At 53.1% G+C, this 25,504-nt stretch overlaps 1 protein-coding gene across 3 annotated transcripts in view; it reads right to left on the bottom strand.

Moving 5' to 3' along the window:
• MRAS (muscle RAS oncogene homolog) overlaps nucleotides 1–24,998 on the bottom strand; it is a 62,283-nt gene extending 37,285 nt beyond the window's left edge. Inside the window, exons 1-2 of one of the 3 annotated variants that reach the window (XM_046002735.1) lie at nucleotides 24,874–24,998; nucleotides 985–1,195 (exon numbers count right to left, since the gene is read on the bottom strand). In XM_046002735.1, coding sequence (XP_045858691.1) covers nucleotides 985–1,177 — 193 coding nt within the window. In that variant the 5' untranslated portion in view covers nucleotides 1,178–1,195; nucleotides 24,874–24,998. Of the gene's footprint in view, nucleotides 1–984; nucleotides 1,197–24,327; nucleotides 24,437–24,873 lie in introns of those variants that run through there. The other 2 variants (XM_046002736.1, XM_046002737.1) reach the window with 2 other exon arrangements.
• Nucleotides 24,999–25,504: the final 506 nt, after the last annotated feature.

A 25,504-nucleotide genomic window follows, 5' to 3' on the forward strand; every position in this document is an offset into this window, starting at 1 on the left:
GTCCTAGAAAGATACTGTTAAGAGAATGAAAGACAGACCCCACACTGGATGCAAACACCTGCGAATCACATAGCTGACAGAGGACTTGTATCCCAGTGGCTTTCCAAGCTCCCCTCCTACAATGACAGTCTATCCTGAACGGCTTTAAGACACTCAGAGAGTCAGGATCTGGGGCAGCGGTCCTCTACTTCAGCATCACCTGGAGAGCTTGTTAAAACACAGACTGCCCGGGGCGCCTGGGTGGCTCAGTGGTTTAAGCCACTGCCTTCGGCTCAGGTCATGATCTCAGGGTCCTGGGGTCAAGTCCCGCATCAGGCTCTCTGCTCGGCGGGGGAACCTGCTTCCCTCTCTCTCTCTGCCTGCCTCTCCGCCTACTTGTGATCTTTCTCTGTCAAATAAATAAATAAAAAATCTTTAAAAAAAAAACAAAAACAAAAAAACCCACAGACTGCTGGACTCCACCCTCTGAGCTTCTGAATCAGTAGAGCCTGGGGATTTTCACTTCTGATAAGCTCCCTGGTAATGCTTAGGTGCTGGCCTGGCCTGGATACCACAACTGGAGAACTGTTCATCTAAACCAACTTCGACTAAACTAGAAACAAAGTCAGATGCAAGATTTTCCCTCCAAGCAAAAATAAACTATGCTCACTAAAGAATAATTTATCCCCCCCACCGCCTTTTCTTTATTAGCCGGAGACGTCTGTAAATGCTAATCATTGCTTCTGATCCGCAAGCAATAACAAACATGACATCACTGAGCTGGCAGGAGGCTAGCTTTGCCTCTTTGCTGAATACACATTTTGGTTTCCACAAAGCTGTTCAGAATTCACCCTGGAAAACATACACGGCCTTACAGCAACCATGTCACAATGACAACATGAGAGAAGCCATCTGGCCCCAGTGAAGCTCATCACCTTCCCCTGACCCTCTGCCTCCTCCCCAAGCCACCCCTTGCCCCATGCAGGGCTGCCTTCGGAGTCTCACCATCCAGGATGGCCCACTGATTGTCAATCTCTGTGTGTTTCAGGTAGGAGTCTTCAATGGTGGGGTCGTAGTCAGGCACAAAGATCTTCTGGAAAAACTGGATGGTGAGGGCACTCTTGCCCACACCCCCATCTCCCACCACCACCAGCTTGTACGTGGGGAGGTTGTCACTGGGGACGGCACTGGTTGCCATGTTTCTAGTAGGTCAGACCTGGGGAAGCAAGACATGCGTAATGAGGCCTGGGGCTTTTTCCTCTCTGACAGGAAGTACCTAATACTCCCAACTGTATATTGATTCAATCATTTATTGAACACCAACCATGTGCCATACCTGGTCTTGGGGACACTACTACTAGATGCCCTGAAGTCTTTAACGAGCACAGCCAAAGCCATATCAAAGGAGCATTTCCACCATTAGTCTGTCCTATTCCTGTACAGGTAACCATGTGGGTGCTAGTCTGAGCAGGGATGGCACCGTTTACATCCACTCTGATCAGGGGACTGCTGCACTCAGAAGGATTTGAGGTTGCCTGAGCTAAGGGAAGGTTGGCCATAGCAGCCTTGCTAACCGGAGGAGTTCAGGATCTCCGTGCCCCAGCCCCTCAGAATTTAGTGATTGTGGCTCCTCTCAGTCTCCTTGCCCTTTGTCATGTAGACAGTTGTGCTGGAATCTCTTGACAACTGGTCAACCCCTGTGTTCGCTGGGCAGGAGGAAAAGGAGAAGCAGGGCTAAGTTTTGTTTTAATGATGCTGAGTCCTGCTAAGGCAGTGGTTCTCAACTAGGGGCAATTCTGCCCCTCAGGGACATGTGCAACATCTGGAGATGATTCTGGTTGTTAAAACTGAGGGAGTGTTATTGGCATACAGTCAATGGGCCAAGGCTGTGGTTCCACAGCCTATGAAGCACAGCGCATCTCCCAAAACAAAGAACTGTCCATCCTAAGATTGTCAACGAGCTAAGGTGACTAGGCAGGAGACAGAAACGTGGGGCCAGGGTTCAAAAGAATAATTGAGCCTGAATAGATAAGGACTGATTGTGAAGAGGCAACAGTAGAGCCGTGAAGAGTGATCTTTGGAAGCAGCATCACGAAGTGACAAGGAGGAGAGGGAGGCAGGGAGTGTGGAAGGAGCGCTTGGCGCAGGGACCTGGGCTACTAACTGTGGACCCCGCCAGGGTGCCAGGGAGAACAATGCCTCCTCCTGGGTAGCAGGAGCACTGAGCTCATGCCAAGGGCATGCAAGCTGGATCCTGCCTCACAGTACCAGGAAAGAAAAAGCTCTCCACAAGCCGGGAGGCAGACAGACATGGCGTAGGCATGACGAGGACACTTAGGGGTGCAGACGGGGTGTCCCACGTGCTTTGCTGCTGCTTGGGAAGGCTGCGCCAAGCCATACTTTCCTGACCCATCAGAAGAAAGGGCTGGATTTTTTAGTTATGTGCAGCCCGAAAAGAGTCCTCCGTTCTAGATAGTGACAAAAGGGCGTTAGACACAAATGTGGGGTATGTGGCCACGCTGATTTGCATGAGGTTACGGGAGAGAGGCATTGCAAAACGCTCTGCAGTTACTGAAGCTTGATGTTGACATTTAGGATTTCCCTGCAGTGCGAGGAAGTATAGGCACTTTTATACACTGCGGGTGAGCATGTAAATCTGTCCCGACTGGACTGAGAATACACTCACATAAATATACCAAAATTTAAAATGACATAACGTCTCTCGAAGCTGTATGGTATATGATGATTTGTTCTAGGAAATAATCAGACAAGTGTACAAAGATGTGAAGAATGGGGGAAAATGGAAATCACTTAAATGTGGGGGGGGGTTAAAGAAAAGTTTATCTACACAATGCAATACTGTGCAGCCATTATAAAGGATGACAGTCCCTAACCTAGGAAGGTTAATATATTATGCATGAAAAGAGCCCCAAACAGGCTGTGAAACCACAAGTACATATGATTGCATTTCCATGAACGAATCTGTATGTCTAGATGTGGTTCTAGGCACTGGCAGATTTGGGGGCACTTGCTCGATTTTTCTCAACACTTGCTACAATAAGCTAATATTGTGTATGTATCCCGGGAAGGTTTAACAATATTAAAATATTCCCACCAATGGGAATAAAAGGCGCACACGGGGAACACAGGCTGTACTGTAACAGCATGGCGTGGTGACAGATGGCTACGTTTGTGGTGAGCCAAGCAGAGTGTATAGAGTTGGGGAATCACTATGTTGTACCCCTGAAACTAATAAAACATTGTGTGTCAACTATCTTCAAGTAAAAAAATAAATTAATGTTCCCACCAAATGATGTTCTGGCTACGTGAAAATGTAGGGCTCCATGTCCCGCAGGTGAGGATGTGAGCTCCTTAAGTGCAAGTTACTAGGCCCGGGGGCCGGCTGCAGCCCCAGCATCTGGGGCCCAGTCTCCCTAAGTCGGGTAAAGGTGGGGACAAGTTGAGGCTTTGGCAACTGAGCTTTCCCACATGACAAGAGATGGCGGTCCAAAGGGGCCACAGGGCAGCTGGAAGGAAACAGAAATGGGGAGAGGAAAGCAAGGTCCAACTCCCTCTTTCCACCTCTCAGGTCAGGGGAGCAAAGTGTCAGTCTCTCCTAACCCGCCATCTTGGCTGAGGGCGGACAGTGACACCGGGCCAGGGTGAGCATGTTTGCCTGTGAAAGAGGCTGTTTTTAAAGCTCCCTTCCATTCTCTGCTGGCAGTGACACGAATAAAAAATACTCAGTGGGTGGGAAGATATCAAGAAGGGAAATTATTTCTCTTGATTTTCTTCTCAAAATAAAACAAGGTAAGAAATCTTCACTAGTAAGCATGAGAGAGGACATGAACTGAATCTCTGAACTGGTACAGACCACCCACCGCAGAACCACCTGGGACCTGCTTGCCAGACAAGGCAGCTGGCAGGAAACGGTCAAATGAGGGGTTCCTTCCTTTCAGAGAGTTCCGCACTCAGGGGTTGAGCTCCTGAGAGACCACAGGCAGCCAACTCGGGGCTCCCTCCCAACTAAGACTCAATGGAAGCAGGTTAGAAAGCATAGTCAGCACAAAAACTGGACCAGATCCCTCGTGGTAAAAAGCCCTTTAGTGCTGCCCAAGGCTGATGGGCCAAGTCCCATCACTGGAAATTCAAGGCTGTCACGGGTCACCAATGCTGACCTCTCCAGTGGTGGCCATACCACAGCCTCTCACACTCTATTCGCTCTCCCAACCAGCTTTATGTTTGCCCAGTGTACCCTGGGGTCATCTGAGTCCTCTGCAGACCCTTAGGGCCCCCCCTTCACAGGTCAGCCCTGGGCTCAGTAATCACATCCTATGGGAGGCATGTCCTTCTCCTCTGCACCCTGCAGTTTCTGGTGCAGAGGCCACCAGTGCCCTTGAAATTGTCTATATTTAATGTGCACAGAAGGGCAGGGGATGGCATTTTGCCCCTGTCTCTATTACCAAAGCCGGGCAGAGCCTTAGCAAAGGGCAAAAAGGCTCGCCGAAGGCATTTCTAACCACTGTCAGACCACCTAGAGCCACAGCATCGGCCCTGACCATGGAGAGGGCCAAGGGGCAAACCTCCCAGCCAACAGTTAAGACCGTCTCCCTCCTTCTACCAAGTCAGAGCAGTCACACAGAAAAGCCCTTCTGGAAGCAAGTGTGGGCCCACGAAGGAAAGACGGTGTTGCAGGGGTAAAAGAAGGGGTCCAGACCGGCCCCTCCCCCCAGTTCATAAAGGCTCTTCTCTCCTGACGGACATGTTTATTCCAGGCGCTCAGCTCCCCGCAAATAATCCCACCAAACAATGTCTTTGTAAGTGGGCAGGGCAGTCAAAACGTGCCACACTCCTACAAAATAGGCTGGACTCAAGTGGTAAAGAGAAAAATGTTTTTCAGTCACCACAGGCTATGACGAAAAACACCGCAGGATAAAAAGTTGGTTGGTGGTTAAGGAGCAAACTGCTTACATTCACAAGAACCCTCCCTCCTCTCGAGACTATTCAACTAGAAGATCAGAGATCTTTCTAGATCTTTTTAGAGATCATTCTAGAATGTCAGTTACTTTTGGGGGGTTCTGGACAGCCCCTTTGAGGTGGGAGGGTGTTATAAGGTGGATCAAGGGTCTCTAAAATTCCCCCCCCAGTTTTCAATGCTGGATACTCTTCTACGGACCAGGTAAGTGACACTGTTGGGCAAGTTACTGTTCACAACCTCAGTTTCCTCTTGTAAGACGGGATTGGTTAGAAAATTATACTTTGTAGGATTGCTCTAAGCATGAAATTTAAAATGTATGAAATGCGTTCAGCTTAGGGAAGGTGTTCCGATGTTTGTTCCTGTGCCTGGTTTACTTTGTTCCCTGGAGAGACTCCCTCCCTCCCTCTCTCCCTTCCTCCACTCACAGGCTCCCCCATCAGAAGTCCCGCTGCCATCTCAGCTCCATGGCAAGCCTGCGTGGGATCGTCAACCATCATTTAGAAGGTTGTTTCCATGGGAAATGGCTCCGAGGTTGGAGGCAGCCCCCTCCACTCCGAAACCAACTTTTGGAACAGCAGCCACCAGGCAGGCGTTGGCGGCTGAGCGCTGGTTCCCATGGCAGCCACGGCTCCCAGAGCCCCTCCCAGTCCACCAGCAGCTCAAATTCCCACACATGCTGGAAACTTTTTCCTCAAAGGCAGCATTGGTGCTGGAGCAATTTTAAAAACACATATTCAAGCACTTTGGGCATCTTTTTTTTTTTAAGATTTTATTTATTTATTTGACAGAGAGAGATCACAAGTAGACAGAGAGGCAGGCAGAGAGAGAGAGAGAGGGAAGAAGGCTCCCTGCTGAGCAGAGAGCCCCATGATGCGGGACTCGATCCCAGGACCCTGAGATCATGACCTGAGCCGAAGGCAGCGGTTTAACCCACTGAGCCACCCAGGCGCCCTACTTTGGGCATCTTTAACCAGAGAAATAAGCTTTTTTGGGCAGTTGTCGTTTGCTCCCTCTCTCTCAGGGTTAGCACCATCTTACAAGGTGTGAAGTTGTTTCCTGAAGGGCCAATTTGTCTCCCCAAGCAGCTCTGCCAGGACAGGACAGGAGCCGCATCTCATTCCCTTGCCTTTCGCAGGACCAGGCAGGGCCCAACACGTGGGAGGCTCAGGACCAGGCAGGGCCCAACACGTGGGAGGCTCGGGATCTATTCATTGACTGCCAGATACTGCCCCAGGACATCCTTCTCCCCAGCCAGCCCTCCCTTGGGCCAAGAAGCAGGAGGTGATGCTCCTAGGAGGTGGGGGCTGGGTGGACAGATGAGCCCAGAAAAACCTCTTCACCTAGCAATTTTCAAAGTATGCTGGGAGAGTTCCGAGACCTCCTGGGGACAGTCCTGTGCTAAGCCCCCCTTGGTTCTCCAGCCTGGGTGGGGGGAGTGACATTAATAGCCTGTGACCGCAGTCAGGCAGCTCGAGGTCCAGTTGTGTCTCCAACATGGATTCCTTGTGTGATCTGGAATAAGTTTCTTAACTTCCAGGACCCTGCTTCCCCATCTATAAATCAGGAGAACAGGATGCTCAAGAATGTGTGAGGTGCTGGTGAAAAAAACTGCAAAGCCCCAGCAAAGGCATATTTGCACTGACAGGCATGTAATTGGGCCCCTGGTCTCCCTCCAGCCAGGTCAACCCCAGTGATCTGGACCGCTTACCCGCCCCATCGGCAGCCCTAAGAGCACCTGTACCACAGAGGTCTGGTGGAGGACCCATTATAGGAATCCATATAAATGCCTGGGAAAACAAAGGGCTCCAGCCCCCAAAACAGCAGTGCCCAGTGGCTGTGATTCCTTACCAAATCTGTTGCCTTCTCCCAGAGTCCCAGGTTCTAGGGCTTCTACAGAGCTTGTTTCCCAAAAGAATAGCCCCAAACACTGCCCATTTTTGTACGAAGACCCATAAAAAAGAAATAGCTTTGGCTGCAGATATTGTCAAGGGGTCTGCAGGGTCCCTGGCCCCTCCACGTACCCCTTCCCCGCAACAGGTGCACTTCCAAAGCAGTGTCAGATGGTCCTGGCCAGAAGAACTGTGGCCCAGGAGAGGCTCCATGGCAGTAAGCCTCCCCACCAGGTAGTGACCATCTGCAGGGGATTAGCTGGGCAATAAAGGTCATGCAAGGAACCATCACACCACACTGCCTTAAATTCTTCGGATGATTAGTTTTATAGCACCACACAGCTTTTCTTTGATGGTCACTGTGATTTCTCTAACCCACTTCTCTAACCACTTCTTCATCCTGGTTGGTTGCTTCCCTGGCCCTGACTATAGGACCACAGATTCTTGAAGCTGGGGCAGTGGCCAACCCAGAGCCTCACCCAAAGACACTGCTAACTTTATTGAAAGTTTAGTTTTCACAGCTTTTTGCTTCTCTGCTTCTCTACTAATTAAAGATTCCCTCCATCCCCTCAGTTGAAGTACAAGTTGTCTGGTAAATGAGGCTCAGAGAGAAAGGGACACGTTCACTATTAATGAACTCTTGGGAGAGTGAGTGGATTTGCAGTCCCGTTGAGCTGAATCAGCTCTGGGAAGCTAATCTCATCGCCATGATGTCTGGGTGTGCCCAGCTCAGGGGGATGAGGACACTTTGGGGGGAGCGACCCAACCCATGTGGAGGAAATGGCTCTGCATTCCAGGAGCTGCCCTTCCCTTCTGCACAATTCCCAGAAATGGGCAGCTTCCCCAGGGCTGTGGTCTTGCAGGCTGTGCAGAGATGGTGTGCTGTCCAGCCGGGGGGTCTAGGCCACTTGGTATCCCTTAAGGCTTCACTCTTCACTCTCCGCCCCCCAAGACGTTGCTCTAACCCACTGTCTCACATCTCTGATAATGCAAGCCCAGCTCTGGACCGCACCACTCCACCCTTCCAGGAAGCCATCAGTGCGTTCCGCTTGCTCCGTTATTAAGACTTCACCCCCCACCAGACCATGTGTGTTATTTTATGCAATGAAGGACCTCAAATACTGTGGGGTTTCAGATGGTGAGTATGCAGCAGGAGTGCAGCCCCGCCCACTCCCAAGCCACGGCAGACATCATAAATGACCACTGCCCTCTTCCCTGCTCAGTCTTAGAACCATTGTAATGCAGCACCTTGGCACCCAGAAGCAGGCAACTGAGCCAGAGGGAATCTTGTGTGGTACCCCAGATCTAACCCACTACTCTCCTGGTTCCCTCCAACATATCTCACTTACGGCCATCCTGTTCCGTGGGAGGGTCTCAGGACCTTAGTGGAAGCCTGCCTGGTTATCTCTGGAGAACTCTATGACCCGAGTCTTGTGTTAATACCTCAGCCCCTGCTTAGCTACCCCATCAAATCCAAACTCTGCTGCCGGGACCATGCCTGGACCACTGGCAGCAGGGCAGAAACGGCCAGACAGGGATCCAGAGATCCAGCCAAAGGCCAATGCTGAAAGTAAGCCAGGCGAGGGATGCCATGCCCTTGGCCTTACTCACGACCCCCCAGTACCATGGGCTTCTTCCTATCATGACCGTTGCCCCTTGGTCTTGCCCGCTAGCTGGAGAGTGGCTCCTGACAGGGCTTGGAGCTTAGCTGCTGAGGACCCAGCACTGTAAGTCCCGGAAAGGGTATGTGGAAATACTGCTGTTAGAGTTACAGGAGTGATCAATGTTCAAAACAATGAATAATTCATTCATTCATGTAAGTGAACCATGTGATGCTGTTGGACGATTTTACCACGTTAACTTGCTCGACTCTCACAACAGCCCTCTGAGGTATGACTTTGATTATCCCCATTTTACGGTTGAAGAAACCGAGACACAACAAAGTAAAATAACATTTCTGAGGTCATCCAGCTAGACAGCGGCAGCGCCAGGATCTGAAACCGTATCCCATGGCTCCAAAGCCCATGGCCAACCCATCGTACCAGGCATTTTCTCATGGCTGGTGAAATGGTGATGGGGTGGGGGGCAGAATCAGGCCAGGCCAGAGACAGCAGATGCAGGACGAGGTCAGCCATGAGGCAGGCAGGTGATGTCAGAGTCACAGAGGCCTCCAGGGCCACGTCCTGCACCTGTTGGGGAGGCATCCCAGGCAGATACTAGTTCCTGGGAACAGCCCCCACCTCCACCCCAACTGGGTTGAAGTCTGCCAAAGAGGGTACCGGCCTCATGCTGCTGCCCCATCCTCCTGCCCTGAGGACCAGGGAGGAAGCTGGGGGATCCGGCAGCTGCCTAGTACCATGGAAGCACCAGGCAGCTTTGAGACCCATGTTCCAGCACCTCTGTTTGGGCCCCTCGCCACTGCCTTGGTTGCTGTCCCAGCCCCAGCCTGCCTCCTTGTGCCTGTCTGCCGGTTGCTCGCTCCGTACCCAGCTTGGGGCTGGCCCCTCACCTGGAAACCCTCATCAAGGAGCTTGAGGCACTGACTCAGCCTGCAGTCTTAAGCAAGTTACTTCTCTTTTGTACCTGGGTTTTCTCTTCTGTAAAAGTGGGAACAGCGGCAGCCTTTGCCTTCTGGTGGTCATGATGGGCTGCACTGAGTTGCCTGGCTGTGTGTGGCCCATAGTGAGTGCTCGTAAACTTCGAATTGATATCATCACCAGTGTTCTTCAAAATCCATCCCTTCCTCCTGCAGGAAGTCCTCCTGTCTCTCCAGAGTCCTGCCTGACCTCGTGCCCTGTGAACTGGCTGGCTGCCGTAACAACTGAACAGAATTTAGCCCTCACCACTCCCTCCTCAGTGTGCTCTCGCGCCGACTGTGTGTGGGCCTCAGAAGCTCCCCTCCCATTCTGCCCTGCAGGGTAACATTCACATCTTGACCTACCCAATCCAGTGGACCCCCAGCTCTTTCTGCTCCTCGCAGTGTGGTTAACCAGGGAGAAGAGCCAGGGCAGACTGGATAACTTGCACAAAGGCCCAAGGCATGACCATGCATGGTCGCATTTAGTCTCCCCATTTTATCAGTGGCGAGACAGAGTCAGAAACATTAAGGCCTTTGCCCAGGGGAACAGCTTGGTAAAGGGGGAAGCTAGGACTTGGCAGGTAAAAACGAAAACTGCCCCACTCACCCCCGGGCTAGTCCAGGGCACTAGAAGTTCCAAGGCTCTTGGAAACCGAGAGGTTAACGAGGGGCCAGTGTCTCAGGGTCCACACAGCCCTTCAGAACAATGAGCCCCAGTGGCATCCCCGGCTCCTGGGGTGCTGCCACCTGGCCCTCTCAGCCTCAGAGCTCCCACCCCAGCACCCCACCTCCCCCAATGCCGCCATGTCCTCCTGTCACCCAAGGCAGGGCCGAAGTGGGAGTGAACTCAATCCAGGGGTGCAGGCAGCTCAGGCCCCTGGGTCACAGCTTCCTTCAGGGGCAGGTAGGGGCCAAGAAGAGGAAGTAGTTTTACATTTAAATTCTTACTCTCAGCCCTAGGGGCCTATTAATATTTTCCTAGGGCTGGGGCAGTCGTGCCTGCAGCCAAGGAGAACGTCTCAGCTTGAGACGGGAGCCTGCACGTCTACCAGAAAAGTCATTTTGGCAGTCACCCCACCAGGGATGGGTGGATTCTGGGTAATCTGGGCGTCCCCAAAGTGAGGTCCCTCAGACTCCCCTGAGCCTGGCCAGCTGCTGTCCTATTCTCTCCCCATTCCGAGGCAGCTGTTTCCTCATAGCTCCTCCGGGGCTGCTTGGGCTCAACCTTTCACAGCATGAACCCAGCCAGCACCACTCCTCAGCAACCAAACCTCCTGTAGACGCCTTGTCCCACCTTTCTTCTCTGGCCCGCTTTCCCTCTGCCTTCCCCTAGCAGCTCAAAAAAATCCTTTTCCTCAACTCCGAGGCCAAGGCCTAGCAAGTCCCCCACTCTCCCCCACTCATGGCAGGTGCATTCAGTGGCTTGGCTCTGCCCTCTGCAGGGCCCCTCCCAGGTATGACCCTCCCATCACTCTGGCGTTGTCACCCCATAGCCAACCCCCATGGGTGTCCGAAGCTCTCCCGGCTGACCATACCATTCCAGGCCCTCCCTGAACTGCCCTCAGCCCCCCTTGCCCCTCACGCAGCCTCTGCTCCTGCTGATTCCTGGTATGGCGTCCCTGAGGATGGAAATGTGCCTAACTTGTCAGCGGCTCCAGCAGCTGGCAGGGCACCCCAGAGTCTGCCAGTGAACGTACTCTGCCGTTTCACCTTTCCTCCACCTGTGAGAACATTCCCTCTCTAAGCTCCCTTCCTCCCCAGCCCTCTCCTACCAGCCAGGTCTCCTTCCTCTCAGCCACATGCTCGTGTCTAGGGAGGGCTGGCCAGGTGGCAGGTGACAGCCAGGGGCCTCTGCAGCTGTTAGGCCATTTGACTCCTCATAGCTACCACACCAAGAAGGCCTTGTTCAGCACCCGTCAGTGATGAACCCTGAGGTCACAGAGGTTCTGTGGCTTGTCCGTCTGTGAGTGCAAACACAAAGCTCTTAGCTCAGCTACATGGCCATTCTGTCCCTTCTCGGGAGCGTGCCCTACTACTTCTCCCTTCAAATCTGGGAGTTGGGAGTTATTTTCCTGTCATATTTCCCCACTAGGGTGGGGCAGGCAGGGGTCTGAGGCCTGGACCGCATCTTCTTTACTTCTCCAGAGCCCTGGCACAGCTCTCTGCCCAGAGACACTCCTGGTGTCAGCTGTCGGCATTTCCACAATGCGGGCTGACACTGGGAGCCAGCTGGGATTCTGGCTTGGGTAGAGAGGGGAGGACAGAGTTAGCATGGGGACTCTACCCCATGGACCAGGCGGGTCCCAGGATAGTGACCCTCATAAGGGAGATAACACGTGAGGAGTTCCACTAGGCACACGTGGGCCCCAGCCCAGCAGAAGTGGGTGACAACGAGCGGGTGCTTTCCTGCCACGCACGCTCCCAAAACAGCGAGTCCCCTGTACCTCCCAGGCACCAGCTCCCTGACCACTTTGCCTACTGGTCTGGAGACGCCACACACTGTCCTAGGAGCCTCCTGGTGGCAGCAAGGCAAGTCTAGTATTATCTTTCCCCTAAGTGAGAGGGTACAGTGCGGGGGGAGGGGACAGTTGAGCAGAGCACAGCTTCCTGGGTTGTGCCCCAGCGCTGTCCCCGGCCAGAGCCGCCTGTCTCACAGAACCACGGCCTTGCCCTGGCACACTGGGAAGTAAGCAGCCCGGGAGAAGGGCAGGGGTGGCGACAGTAAAGGGAAGGCCTGGAGACCGGGGCAGGCATCATTCTGTGTCAGCAGCCCCTGGCTATGAGATGGACACTTCTTGCCAGGTCTGACTGTGGCTAAACTCCAGCCCTCCAAGTCCAGGCCGTCCCACTACCTCAACTGCTTTACCCTGCAGTGGCAGAAAGAGGCGCTCGGGGAAACAAATGAACTTCCCCATCTCATGTGCTCACAGAAGCCAGGGGGATAAATGAGAGAAAGGGGCAGGTATGGGCAGTAGGGAGCAGTGGGGCCTGCGGCAAACAGGAGACCACTATTACCCCCCACCAGGAGGTGGAGTCATGTTGACTGCGGCAACAAGAGCATGTCTGCAACAGGTTGCCCGACGGTCTAAACTTTTAAAGAGTAGCCCGAAATTGGGATTTTTATATGAAGCTTAGATTTTATTTATTTATTTGCAAGAAAGAGAATGAGAGAGAGAGCATGAGATGGGGGAGGGTCGGAGGGAGAAGCAGACTCCCCACTGAGCCAGGAACTCGATCCAGGACTTGATCCCAGGACTTCAGGACCTGAGCTGAAGGCAGATGCTTAACCAACTGATCCACCCAGGTGCCCTGTGAAGCTGAGTTGTTTTTTTTTTTTAATTTATTTATTTTTAAGATTTTATTTATTTATTTGACAGACAGAGATCACAGTAGGCAGAGAGGCAGGCAGAGAGAGAGAGAGAGAGGAGGAAGCAGGCTCCCTGCCAAGCAGAGAGCCCGATGCAGGACTCAATCCCAGGACCCTGAGACCATGACCTGAGTCAAAGGCAGAGGCTTAGCCCACTGAGCCACCCAGGCGCCCTTCTACCCATCATTTGAGCCAAACGAACACCCCCCTGCACCACCACCCCCACCCCCCGCCAGGGGTGGGGGCTCCAGCCCACAAGGGCACCTGCTGCCACTAGAGCACGCAAGGCAGTTACTCTTTGCACTGTTTCGGCCTGGCCTGGCTTTGGCCACAAGGAGGTGTGAGGTTCAAGGAGGTGAAAAGTAGCAGCAGCAGGGGGTTAGCGGTCTTCAGGGGGAGGGCACAGGGCCCACCCCAGGGGTGTTCAGGGGCCAAGGGAGGTGAAGGGCAGGAAGGCACACCATTGCTTACATGTGTTTCTATCACTGATATTCAAGATGTCACACACAATTAATGAAAAACATAAAAATTCCTATGTTTGACCAACAGTGAGACAGAGACACAGTCCAGGTCCTTGCCTGAGGTGGGGGGAGGCAATCCAATCTCCATTTTAAACGAGTAACCAGGCTGGAGAGAACTGGGCTGGAGCAAAATAAAAGGGAAACTTCCTGAAAACGAGGTGGGCATGACAATGAGCAGCTGGGGAGGTGTGGAATCTCCTAGAAGCAGGATGGAGGAAGGAGGGTCCAGCAGCCTGGCTCTGGAGGTGTGAACCAGGGCTGGGGGGGGGGGGGGTAGTGGTGGTGACTTTTCAGGGACCCTCCCAAACTACAGATTTTAAGCCCACTGGCTGGAATGGCAGGAGGCAACTTTTCACACCCCTCTCCCCAAATGCAAAACAGTCGCAGCAGGACTCCTCCCCTCCTCCGCAGACAGGCCAGGACCCAGGGAGGGAGCAGCTGGCGGCGAGCTGGCAGCACTTCTGTCCCCGGCAGCCACTACTGGCCTCCCATCTCCCTTTTTCCTACAGACAGCACTTTTATACAAAGTCCTGTGTCATTGGCCCCTCTGCAAGGTGTGTGACCTCAATCTGTGTATGCCTGTTTCCTCACTTCTGATACCAGGATCCACCTCACAGGGTTGTTCTGAGGACGGAATGAGCTCGCACAGGCAGGTCTTAGAACAGTGCCTGGCACAGGAAGGACTGCTATTCTTCTCGGTCTTGTTACCATTATCGCCATCAGTATGTTGTGGGAACTCCTGCCAGTGCCCCTTCCGCCAAATTGTGCACAAGGACGCCCGGGGCCACACACGGGTATTTTCCAGGTTGCCCCACAGTGCTCAGGGTGGGGGGTGGTGGTAAGGGAGGCAGGTGCTCCCTCTGAATCACCTCCTTCAGTCTGAGTCGCTCTTAGTACAGTCCACAGGCTTGGCTATCCCAGGATTTAACAAGGAAGCGTATTTTATTTCTGATGATGGAGAAACGACCAGAATCCACCCCTTCGGCTGCCTTGTTTCAGGGATCTGGAGAAAGGGGGACGCTTCAGAGCTACGCCCACGCTACATTCAGCCCATCTCATGGGGGCCGCCCCAGGGGCAGAAAAGCCGGAGGCAACAAAACAGTCAGGAGCTTGGAAATGGGTCCGATGCGTCAGTTTTGAATCCTGCATGTCTCACTTCCTAGCTGTGGGTAGCCTTGGAAAAGTTATAAACTCCTCTCCGTGAAACCCGTTGCTAGAAGCAGCAACCTGCTGGACATGCTCTCGGGCTGAGTCCTGTGGCCGGGACCGACCACTCCAGTGCCTGTTTATTACGTCCACCCCACATCCTCCGCACTTCACGTGCACGCCCCCACGCACCCCTACCCCACTGCAGGCCGGGTGAGATTACTGTCACACTCCCAAACACTCGGCTGCCCCTGACGGCCCTGTGCACGCGGCCTCTCCAGCTCCCAACATGTCAGTGCCATGAGCACAGGGCACGTCCTCTGTTGGACGCTCTGCTGTCCAGCACACGTATGACGCAAAGAAGGTGCTCGGTAAGTGTCTGCTGGTTTACCTCAGCTCCAATCCTCCCCGCTATCCTGCAGAATGTTCTAACAGGAAGGAGAAAAGTTCACTCTTGGGTTCGCTCTGGCTGTTGGGACTTGATGTGTCCAGTACTTAGTGCTGAGTTACACCTGGCTAGCCAGGTAAGGCTAGGGTGCCTACCTGTTGCCGAGACAAGTTCTCTACTGGCTCTTTTCTCGGGCAAAAGCCTAGGCCCATAGCCTGGCCCAGGACAGATTTCATGACAGTTGTGCCACTAAAAGTAATGGAAATTTGGGGTTCTCAGAAACTGGGGGAAAGTGTCCAGGAAAATTAGTCCCTGGAGAAGGGGCACAAACTAGACTTGAGGAGACAGACTGGCCAGGAGAAGTCTTCCAAGGGTGAGCGGGCAAGAGGAAGAGGTCTGCTACTCAATTTTAGCTTCTGCCCTGTTCGGAAAGCCTGTGAGCTGTGGCTTACTAGGGGTTAAGGAATGAGGCGGCCAAGCAGATTTGCACACGTGCACGGGGCAAAGCTGGGGCAGCCCAGGAGGCCGGACGGCCTGCGGACATGGTCCCCACCTGGAAATCCTCAGAAATACTACAGGTGGGGGGCCTTTTCATCAATGCTTAGGTAATTTTTAAAGAAAAATAAACGACAGGCACCTGGGTGTCTCAGTTGGTTAAATATCTGACTGTTGATCTCAGCTCAGGTCTTGATCTCACGGTCATGAGTTCAAGCCCGGCACTGGGTGTGGAGTCCACTTAAAAATAAATAAATAATTAATTAAATAAATAAAACAACTCTGGGGGGCCTGGGTTGTGCAGGCAGTTGAGCGTCCAACCTTTGGGTTCTGCTCAGGTGGTAATCTCGGGGTTGTGAGACTGAGTTCCCCCACCGTCGGGCTCCGTGCTCAGAGTAGAGTCTGCCTGTGACTCTCCCTCCCTCCGTCCCTCCCCACTGCACTCTCTCTCAAGTAAGTAAATAAATAAATCTTTAAAAAAAAAAAAAGGAAGAAAAAATAAATAATGCACTCAGAGAAATTCTACGCAGAGAATATCCTTTGGGAAGAATGATGAGATACTGGGGAGAGCATGTCCCCATTTCCACGGATGTGCTAGGAGGGCCTGGCCCAGTACACCTGGGTCAGGAAGAACTGGGATGGGGTGGCTGGGACATCTGCATTGTTCCCTGCTGGGGACCAAGCAAGGGAGGCTCACAGAGTGGGGGACTGCCCAGGTCTCAAGACACCGGGTGGCAGGGCAGAAATCTGGGCAGCGCTCTTCTGGCCTGCAGCCCATGCTCTCTCCCACTCTCCTGTGGGTCTTCTGAGGAAGTAAAGGACTGAGACCCCCTCTGGCTGCCAATTCAGCGGCCCTGCTGGTGGCCCCAGCCCCATGCCAGAGACCCTGCCTGGGGCCCTCCCCTTCCACACACAGAGGCTCTCCCAAGCCTCCGCCCTGTCTTTCCTATTCGCGCACACCAACCCGAAATAGAAAAAAGTCCCGTTAAGTGCTTTATTAGAATGGTTATTTTGTTGGAGTGCCAAGTGGCCTACTCCAGCTCCCCCTTTCCATCCCTCCAGCCTTCCCCAGTTTGAGTCCAAAAGTAAAACAAAGGCTTTGTTTCTTTATTTTGGTTTCCTCTGTAAAATCTCAAACATGCAGGAAACACCCACCCAGTCCCAGATAAGTGGACTCAGGCCGCTGTCCACTGCGGGCGGGTGGGGTTGGGGTTCAGTGAGTAGGGATGGGCGGGAAGATTTTGATGCCAGCTGACCTTAGTTCCCTGGGAGGCCAGCAGGGCACCTGGGGCTGGGCCTGGCTTCCTGGAGAAGAAGGGCCGGGCCTGAGAAGCACCAGGTCTTCCGGGCTCCGCTGCCCAAGGAAGCTCAACCTGAGGAATGTGGGTGTGGAAGGAGGCTGAGAAGACAGATCTCATACGGGTATTTTTTAATATATGCCCCCAAGGCTTCGGGACAGTGGCTCCACCCTTTTCCATCATCCCTGGGTCCAATAAAGCCGGCATTGAAGGAAGAACTTGATAGTGGCTATTTTGGACCACTGAGCCAACTTGTGAGAGAATGGTCCTTGCCAAGACAGAAGGGCTCGCTTGGGTCTCCCTACATTTCCAGTAGAATTCAAATACAGGGGGATGAATGTGTAGGTTATCCAAAAGGGGGAATTTTCAAGAAGGTATGCTGAAATTCTAAAGGATAAAAAATAACTCAACTAAATGAAACGAAAATTAATTTTGCTTTTTTTTAAAAAAAAGATTTTATTTATTTACTTTTCAGAGAGAGAGAGAGAGAGGGAGAGAGAGAGCACAAGCAGGGGGAGCAGCAGGCAGAGGGAGAAGCAGGCTCCCTGCTGAGCAGGGGAGACCAGAGGTGGGACTGGATCCCAAAACCCTGGGATTATGACCTGAGCCGAAGGCAGATGTTTAACCAACTGAGCCATCCAGGGATCCCAAATTTTGCTTTCAAAATGAATATATGCTGTTTCAAGAGGCAAGAACCTATCCCCAGATGCCCCTGAGAATGATCAGTTTCTGCGGGGTGGGTGGGCCTCCCCACCTCCACCAGCCCTCCGGCAACCTCCAAACAGCCCTCCGTGCCCACAAACACTGTCACTGCTTGGGTACTGGGCTATAGTCTGGGTACTTGGTATAGTAGGGCCGCCTCACACATAGTGTATACAGTAGTTTCCATCTATGAAACCAGAACTTTTCTTTTGAATGTAGGCCTCATTTAAAATAAAAAGGGTTTTTTTTTTTTTTTTTTGAGGGGCAGGAGGGACTTTGGGGGAGGCACTCTATTCTGTTTCATTGACCTATCTATTCCTGTGCCAGGCCTCTACCACTTTATTCTGGTTTTATAGTATTTTAGTGTCTGGTAAGACTGGTCCCCTCTCCTTACTCATTAAGATCTATAAGCAAGAGAGTAAAATGCTCAGATTTCATTCTGAAATTTTTGTCCAACGTTAAGATGGATTTACAGGGGGCAAAATTATAGACCGAGAATCAGGTAGACTGGTATTGCAGTGACCTAAGTGAGCCATGTTAAGGCTGGAGCCAGAGTAAAGATGGTTAGCAATCAAGGGAGGAATTAATTAGAAATAATCCAAATCATCAGATTCAAACATAGAGAAGTAGGCCTGTAAACATAACAGGTCTGTGTATTTCTGAATAATCAAACAGGAGCTGGTTTTACAGGATGTTTCACGGCCTTTCCTGGTGCAGTCTCTGCACAGCTCTTACCGGAGAACGCAGCCCAACAAGCAGGTCCCTCTGAGGTCCCCGCGCCAGGGTCTGCAGCCCCCCTGTCAGACTCGGGAAGGGATGTGGGCCACGCTGCTCTCCCTGGGCCATTCAGGGACAGAGACTATTTCAACTCATTCTTACCACTTAAGAAAGAGAATGTGAGGCCCGCCTCCGGCCCCGTGTTCTCTTAGGGAACCAGTTCAAATCTCCCTCCCCATCGCGACTCCCTGCAAACGGAGGATGCCTGAGTGTGGAAGGCTTTCCTGGAAGTTTCTGAATCTCCTCGGCATGGCTTTCCAAAACACTACTCTGCTAAGTGTTCTAACCCAGGCTGGGGCTTCGAGCTTCAAGGGGCGAGGCAGGCTCCGGCCCCAGCGAGGAGTCCTGGGAGTCCTGGAGTCCGCTGGGGGTGGAAAGGAGAAGGCTGCAAGCGGCTGCCTGTCCCTCCTCACTGGGCCTGCAGAGCGGAGATCAGAAACGTACCACACGGCACTCTAAACTATTTCTACACTTTGGAATGGAAGGGGTGTTTTGCTAAGGTTTGTATAAAATGAGCTCCTTAGCAAATCACTGTCATCTAATTATAAAATCATGTTTTTTCTCTCTCTGTTCTAAACACAGAAGGCTATCACTTACACAGTGTATGCTTTGGGCAGGTACGCCTACACTCTGCTTGCAGCCTGGCCTGAACCTGCAGTGGTCCAGGCAGGTGCTTCCAGAGCAGATCAACATTTTGGACAAGGGTTAAATCCAAAAGCACCCACACGCCCCCTCCCCGCGGTGGTTTCTCCACAGCTATGGGCAACCTTAGTGGAGGCCCAGAGGCCCTTGCTGAATTAGTGGGGGACAGGAAGCTGAAAGAGCCAGTATGCAGAGGCTCCAAAGCCCACCTCAGGCCGAGGACAGGCCCAGACCAGTGAGGCCTTATGACCAGGGACATGGCCAAAGTCCTGACCTACTGGGCCACAGATTGAGTATAGATGAAATCGCTGCCTCTGTCCATTTTGGGGAGGGACCCATGGTACTTGTTATACGATCCTTTATATTGTCATTTTTCTATTTGTCAAAAAATTAAAAAACAGACCAAGTGCCCAAAAGATCTAGGAGTTCACAGTTGACTGTAAGATTAACCGGCGTCAGGGAGTACCACGGCCCCCCAGGCACTCGGCCTCTCTTCCCAACCAGCAGCCCCATCACATCCTCCAGCATAGGCCACTCTGTCCCCCTCCTCACAAAGGCTTTACTCGCCTGCAGCCCTGGCCATTGGTGTGCAGACCCCTGAGGGACAGACCCCATGAGCACCAGGAACCAAGATAGGGGCCATTTTTGGTCACCCAGTTCTGGGAGTGGCCCAGTGTCACAGAAGGACATGTACTTGGGGACCAGATGGACCTCGGTCAGACTCCTGGGCTCTCCTTTTCTCAGGCTTTGACTGGACGTGGCCTCCTTGACCTCCCTGAGCCTCAGTTTCCACAGACGTAAAAGGCTAAGGGCAATTGCTGTGAGGCCTGGATGTGGCTAATACAGTGTTTAGCCTAGGCCCAGCCCCCAAGTCTTTGTTGAAGGGAGGGAGGGAAGGAGGAAGGGGGCAAGGAGGGGGGAGAGAGGGAGTCGGGAGGGAGGGAGGGAGGAAGGGAGGACAGAGACAAACTGTCTTTCAACCATTTGAGGAGCGGCTGGAGACAGTGGAACGAACTGGTGCTGGAGAAAAGCGTGATGGTCAGGGATTCGCCGGGGACAGGTCCAGGGTAGGCAGCTTCAGGGAGAAAGGAAAGAACCCGGCAAGGACAAGAGAACCCCCAAATGGAAAAGTGGGCAAATTTGGGGGCAGCAAGCTTCCTATCTCTAGAAGCGTCCAGCTGAAGCCAAGGGAGTAAGGGAGGGACTGTTAGGGAGAGACTCTCTCGAAAGTTTCCCAGCCTTTATTCAAGGGCTCACTTTCCCATTTGGGCCATATTTGTTAACTACTGAACTACTACTGGCTTAATCTTCACCTTAAAAATCATCATACTTTGGGGCACCTGGGTGGCTCAGTCAGTTAAGCATCTGCCTTTGGCTCAGGTCATAATTCGGGGGTCCTGGGATGAGCCCTGCCTTGCTGGGGGGGGTCCCCTCGCTCAGCGGGGAGTCTGCTTCTCTCCCTGCCTGCCGCTCCCCCCTGCTTGGCTCTCGCTCTTGCTATCTCTCTTTCTGTGTCAAATAAACAAAACCTCAAAAAAAAAAAAAAAAACCAAAACACCATACTTTTCATTTACTTTTTTTTTAAGTTTATTTTTTAGTAATCTCTATACCCAACATGGGGCTTGAACTCACAACCCTAAGATCAAGAATCACGTGCTCTCTGACTAAGCCAGCAGGTGCCCCCATCATACTTTTTAACTTAAAACATTTCTCTAGTGTTAATTTGAACAAAATATCCATTTTCTAAAAATGGGTTTGATGTGATGCCTGTATTTTATAAGACATATAAACAAGCATATTACAATGAACTGATGCGGGGCGCCTGGGTGGCTCAGTGGGTTAAGCCGCTGCCTTCGGCTCAGGTCATGATCTCGGGGTCCTGGGATCGAGTCCCGCATCGGGCGCTCTGCTCAGCAGGGAGCCTGCTTCCCTCTCTCTCTCTCTCTGCCTGCCTCTCTACTTGTGATCTCTCTCTGTCAAAAAAAAAAAAAAAAAAAAAAAATTTAAAATGAACTGATGCTATACGTGCCCCACCTAAAATGATCTGCCTGACCACGCTGAGAAATGTGCTCTACGGGATCTGAATCTAGACTACGCTCCAGGGGCCCCTTCTGGATCTGTGATTCTGTTACGTGAGGCTGCTTGAATATTGATGATGCTGTTAATCCTTATGGCCCTTTCTGGTCTCCCAAGCATGTTCTCATCTGTGTATTTCATCTAAACCCATGACGACCCTGAGGACAGGCAGAGAAGTCACAGATGGCGCCTGGGTCCCTGTAGTAGGATATGTGCCCGAGGCCCTCTAGATAGTCACAGACCAGAACCAGGGTGCAGAGCCCCCAACTCTCCATCCTCTCCTCATGCTACGACCACACCAAACCCCAATCCATCCTTGGTGCTCTCCCCAATCTCATTAGCATCACAGCCCAGATGTGAATCATGGTGTTTTATCCATCTAGGTGGCCAGAGGCCAAGCTCTGGAGATGAAAATACACCCCTCTGAGACCCATAAAGACACTTCAGCAACTAGCTATGACCTAGATTGTCATTTGGCCTTCTGGCCATCAGCAGGCCCCACCTAGAAGAGCTACCCAAAATACTACAGGTCAATGAGAGGGACACTAAAAAGTTAAATACACACGGTTACTTCCTGAACTTTCTGAAAGGGATGGCTGCAGAAAGATGCCTTGGATCTTGCCAGCTTGGCGCTCAGGGGCGGGGGCTGGGCGAAGTCTCTGGGGGCAGGTGAGATCAGCCTCCTCACCTGCAGCAGACACACTCACGCAGAAGGCTGGAGACAGCAGGTGCCCAGGGGTGCAAAGGACTGTCACCTCAGCCTCAACATCACCTCTGTTGTCTGAAGCAGACACCAAAACCTGGCCTTCACTCGTGACATCTACCATCCCAGCACGACAGCCTGGCTGTGAGGACAGAGTCATTGAGTGGGTTCCCGGTAACCACTAGTGAGACAACGTGGCTTAGACCAGGGGATCTAACCTGGTCTAACCTGGAGTCGAGGGCTTTGTACACCCAAGCAGCTTTTCTCTAGGCTTCTCCTGCTCTGGTCACCAGACCCTCAGCCTTCTTGGTTGCCTTTCCCATGTAATAGCTTGCTGGAAGTGGCGCTAATATCCAGTCTCTGTGTAGAACAACTTCACATCTTTGGCATCTTTGGGAGATCTAAACTCTGCTTAATCTACTATTCTTGGGTTTTGTTGTTTGCAGCCAAAAGCAGCCCCGCCGATCCAGTACCATAAGGCCCAGTGGTAATACCCAAGACGATGAAGCTTGTCCAGGCCTCAGAATCCACCCACAAAATCTCTCTCAGGGCCTGAAGTTTCTGTGCAGCCCGTAGACCATGGATACTTGCCAGGTGCCCCAGGGCACAGGGAGCTCCTCCAGCTCCCTCCTTTGTCTCCTCCCCACTCAAAGGTAACTACATTTAACCTGCCCTGAGCCTGGCAGGTACAGAACCTCTGCAACTCACTGCACACTTTGGATGGTTGAGAATATTCCAGCTTTGCAAAGAGCGTATTCCCATTCAGGTCATGTAGGTAGGTTTGTTCGAATTATACAATGCTCATGAGCAGGTGTGCTTCCAATCACTTGCAGGGAGGAACCCTCCTCCGTGTGGGGGGCATTTCACTGGCAGCACTGATTACACCAGGTGTGAGATATAAAGCAGAGGCCATGTTTCCCTGAGAACACATTGATCCAGCCCGCTGGTCACCATGCAAATCTGACTTGATGGGGAGGACCAGTTGCCCCAGGACCTAGCTCGTTTCATCTGAGTTTGGTAGTCCTCCCTGGCTCCAGGTCATCACTCAAACTCAGGAGCCAACCCCAGGATCTGTGACTTTATAAGCAGTTCAGATCAACTCAAAGTGTGAAATACATATGGTTAGAGCTAATAATAAAGTAAAAGTTATACCTGCCACCAAAACGTCTTCTGTAGGTGCAAGTATGAGTAGTGGAAAGTACAAACTGCCTTTTGCAAGAGCAAAGCAGGCAAATCTTGGAAGACTGCCTCTTGCTCACTGGGGTTCTGAAGGGAGTTCTGACCCTCTTCTCCATAAAGAAATGTTGAGGGGTGCCTGGGTGGCTCAGGTCATGATCCCAGGGTCCTGGGATGGAGCCCCACCTGAGGCTTCCTGCTCAGTGGGGAGTCTGCTTCTCCCCTCCTGCTCCCCCTGCTTCTGCGCTCTCCCTTTCTCTCTGTCAAATAAATAAATAATCTTAAAAAAAAAAAAAAAAAGATGTTGAGGCCAGGGGCCGGGGTGGGGGCAGTTTCTGCTACAGCACCCCACTTCCTCAATACCACCCACCTCCAAAAGAGGCTGGTGGACCCCACAGCCATGAAAACCCCAGAGCATTGAAGCCCAACACCCGCTGACCTGGCAGAGAAAGTACAGAGTACACCATAAACCACAGACAGAGAAACTCACTGGCTGCCGCAAGTGACAACAGACGGAAGGTTGAAAACGACAGTCCGAGAAACATTTTCAGCCCCAGTCAGCAGGGACCTGCAATTTACCGGAAATTAGTAGATTTATAAAATGTTAGCCAGCTCAAGTTTCTTCTCTGGGAAGACAAGCAGAGAATCTCTAAGAACTGTTCACTGCAAAGCCCCTGACACGTGTCAGTTATTAATCCCAAGAGCTTACCACCCCACACTTCAACCAACCTGCGCCTGTCAACAGAGCAAAAGGTTACCACAGGCTGCACCTGGAGCCCTCAAGCCAGGGACAGCTCGACTCTCAGAAGAGGGGCCTGAAAAGCCACAGGGTCTCGAGATAGGATCTTGGGCAAGTTACTGATACTTTCTAGCCACAGCATCCCAAATGAATGTGGGTGCTGGGGTCGCTCAGTCGATTAAGCTTCTGCCTTTGGCTTAGGTCATGATGTCAGGGTGCTAAGATCGAGCCCCTTAAGCCCTGGCTCTCTGCTCAGCGGGGAGCCTGCTTCCACCACTCTCTCTGCTTGCCTCTCTGCCTACTTGTGATCTCTGTCTGTCAAATGAATAAATTTTAAAACAACAACAATAACCTCTGGGAGAGTCTTGTCAAACGATGAGCACGCACAGTCTGGTCAAGTGCCTGGTCTGTGGGAGCCCTGCTGGCTGCTGCTATTACAGGGGGGCTTTGGGTTTTTAAGTCAGATCTCCCTTAATATTCTTTTGAGCCTAGAATTCTGAACCTTGTCAGTCATTCTCTACCACCGGGTCCAGGACAGACTGTGTGTCTTGGAGATGCAAGAACCATTTAGCTCAAGGAGGTTCCGTACCAGCAGGGGCCCGTGAGGGAGGAGGTGGGGGAATCCCAGAGCTCTGAGATCAGGGCCCGATGAGGTAGCCCTTGTCCATCTCTTCAGACTCGGCCTTCTCCAAGGCCCGCACGACCTCAATTCCAGCCACAGAGTGTAAATGGGTGTTCAGTGCCCACGCTCCTGCCAGGCATCACCTCCTCTAGGAGGCCTTCCCTGACCTTTCACGCTCTCTGTCCCACAACCCCTGCTCTTCCCTGATCCCGTCACAGATCACACTGCGCTGTCGCTCATTTTGTCCTTACCTTCCCCGCAAAGCAGGAACGGGCACCATGCCCCACTCCGTGGGCGCCCCAGCCAAGTCCGGTCAATGAATGAGCCGGGCCCCAGTGGCGAGCAGAGCCCCAAGCCCGGGTGAAGGGCCGTTTGTGCGGCAGGCTGCCTTTTATTTTTGAGATAAACTTGACAACACCCGCGGCGGATCCCTGCCCACGTTAACGCCATTTTAAAAGGGGAGAAAGAGTCCCCCCACCTCCCCCGCAGCTCCAGTCCCGCCGCCCACCACCCCGCGGGTCCCCGCCGAGGCGGACCAGAAACCGAAGGGCGGTTCCATGCAAGGGGCCCTCTGGGCGGTGCACAGGCCCTCCCCGCCGCGGTCTCTATTGTGGCGGATCTCTCGATCGCACGACCTTACGGGAGCCCGCGGTGGGGGCCAAAGGCCACTCCCCGCCAGCCCCGGGGCGCGCTCCGCGCGAGGTGAGCGCCGCAGGGCCCGGGGGCCGCCACACCTCCCGCCCGGAACAAAGCGCCCGGCCGGGCCCCCTGCCCTCCCCGGCGGCTGCACCACTCACCGCGCGCTCCGGCCCCGGCTCGCCTCCGGCCCTCAGGCCGCCTCCTCCCTGCCCGCGCGGCCGAGGAGGCAGCGCCGCGCCCGGCCGGCCCCACTGCAGCGGGACTGGCGGCTCCCCGCCCGCCCGCCCTCCGGCCGCTCCGGCCCGTCCCCGCCCCGGCGCCTCCTTAAAGCGCCCGCGCAACCCGCGCGCGCCCGGAGCGTCCCGCGCGCCGCGCATTCCTCCTGTGGCAACAGCGCCTGCTAAAAATAGAGCTCGCGGCCAGCGCCGGCGCTGCGGGCGGGGGGTGCGCCGCGACCCCGCGCACTTACGGGGTCAGACCCCGGCTCCGCCGCGCTGGCTGTTAAAGTGGACGCGGCATGGGAAATCGCTCGGGCCTCTTGAAGAGCCTCTGCCCCAACCTTGGAGTCTCCGTCCGGCCTGGCCGACTTCTGGGACACCGACGCCCCCTCGGTTCTTAGCGATCCCGGGGCGTTCGCTTCGAATCCCGGGAGGGGTTTCTTCCCAGATCCCGAAGCAGCCTCCCTTCCCGACAGGCCTGCTCGGTGCACCATTCCTGGGCCTAGTTCGTTCCGGTGGATGCGACGGGCGCAGGCGACACTCGTGCTCCCCTTCATGGTTTCAGTTCTGC

The sequence above is a fragment of the Meles meles genome, chromosome 4 (assembly GCF_922984935.1).
Source record: "Meles meles chromosome 4, mMelMel3.1 paternal haplotype, whole genome shotgun sequence".
Lineage (NCBI taxonomy): Eukaryota > Metazoa > Chordata > Mammalia > Carnivora > Mustelidae > Meles > Meles meles.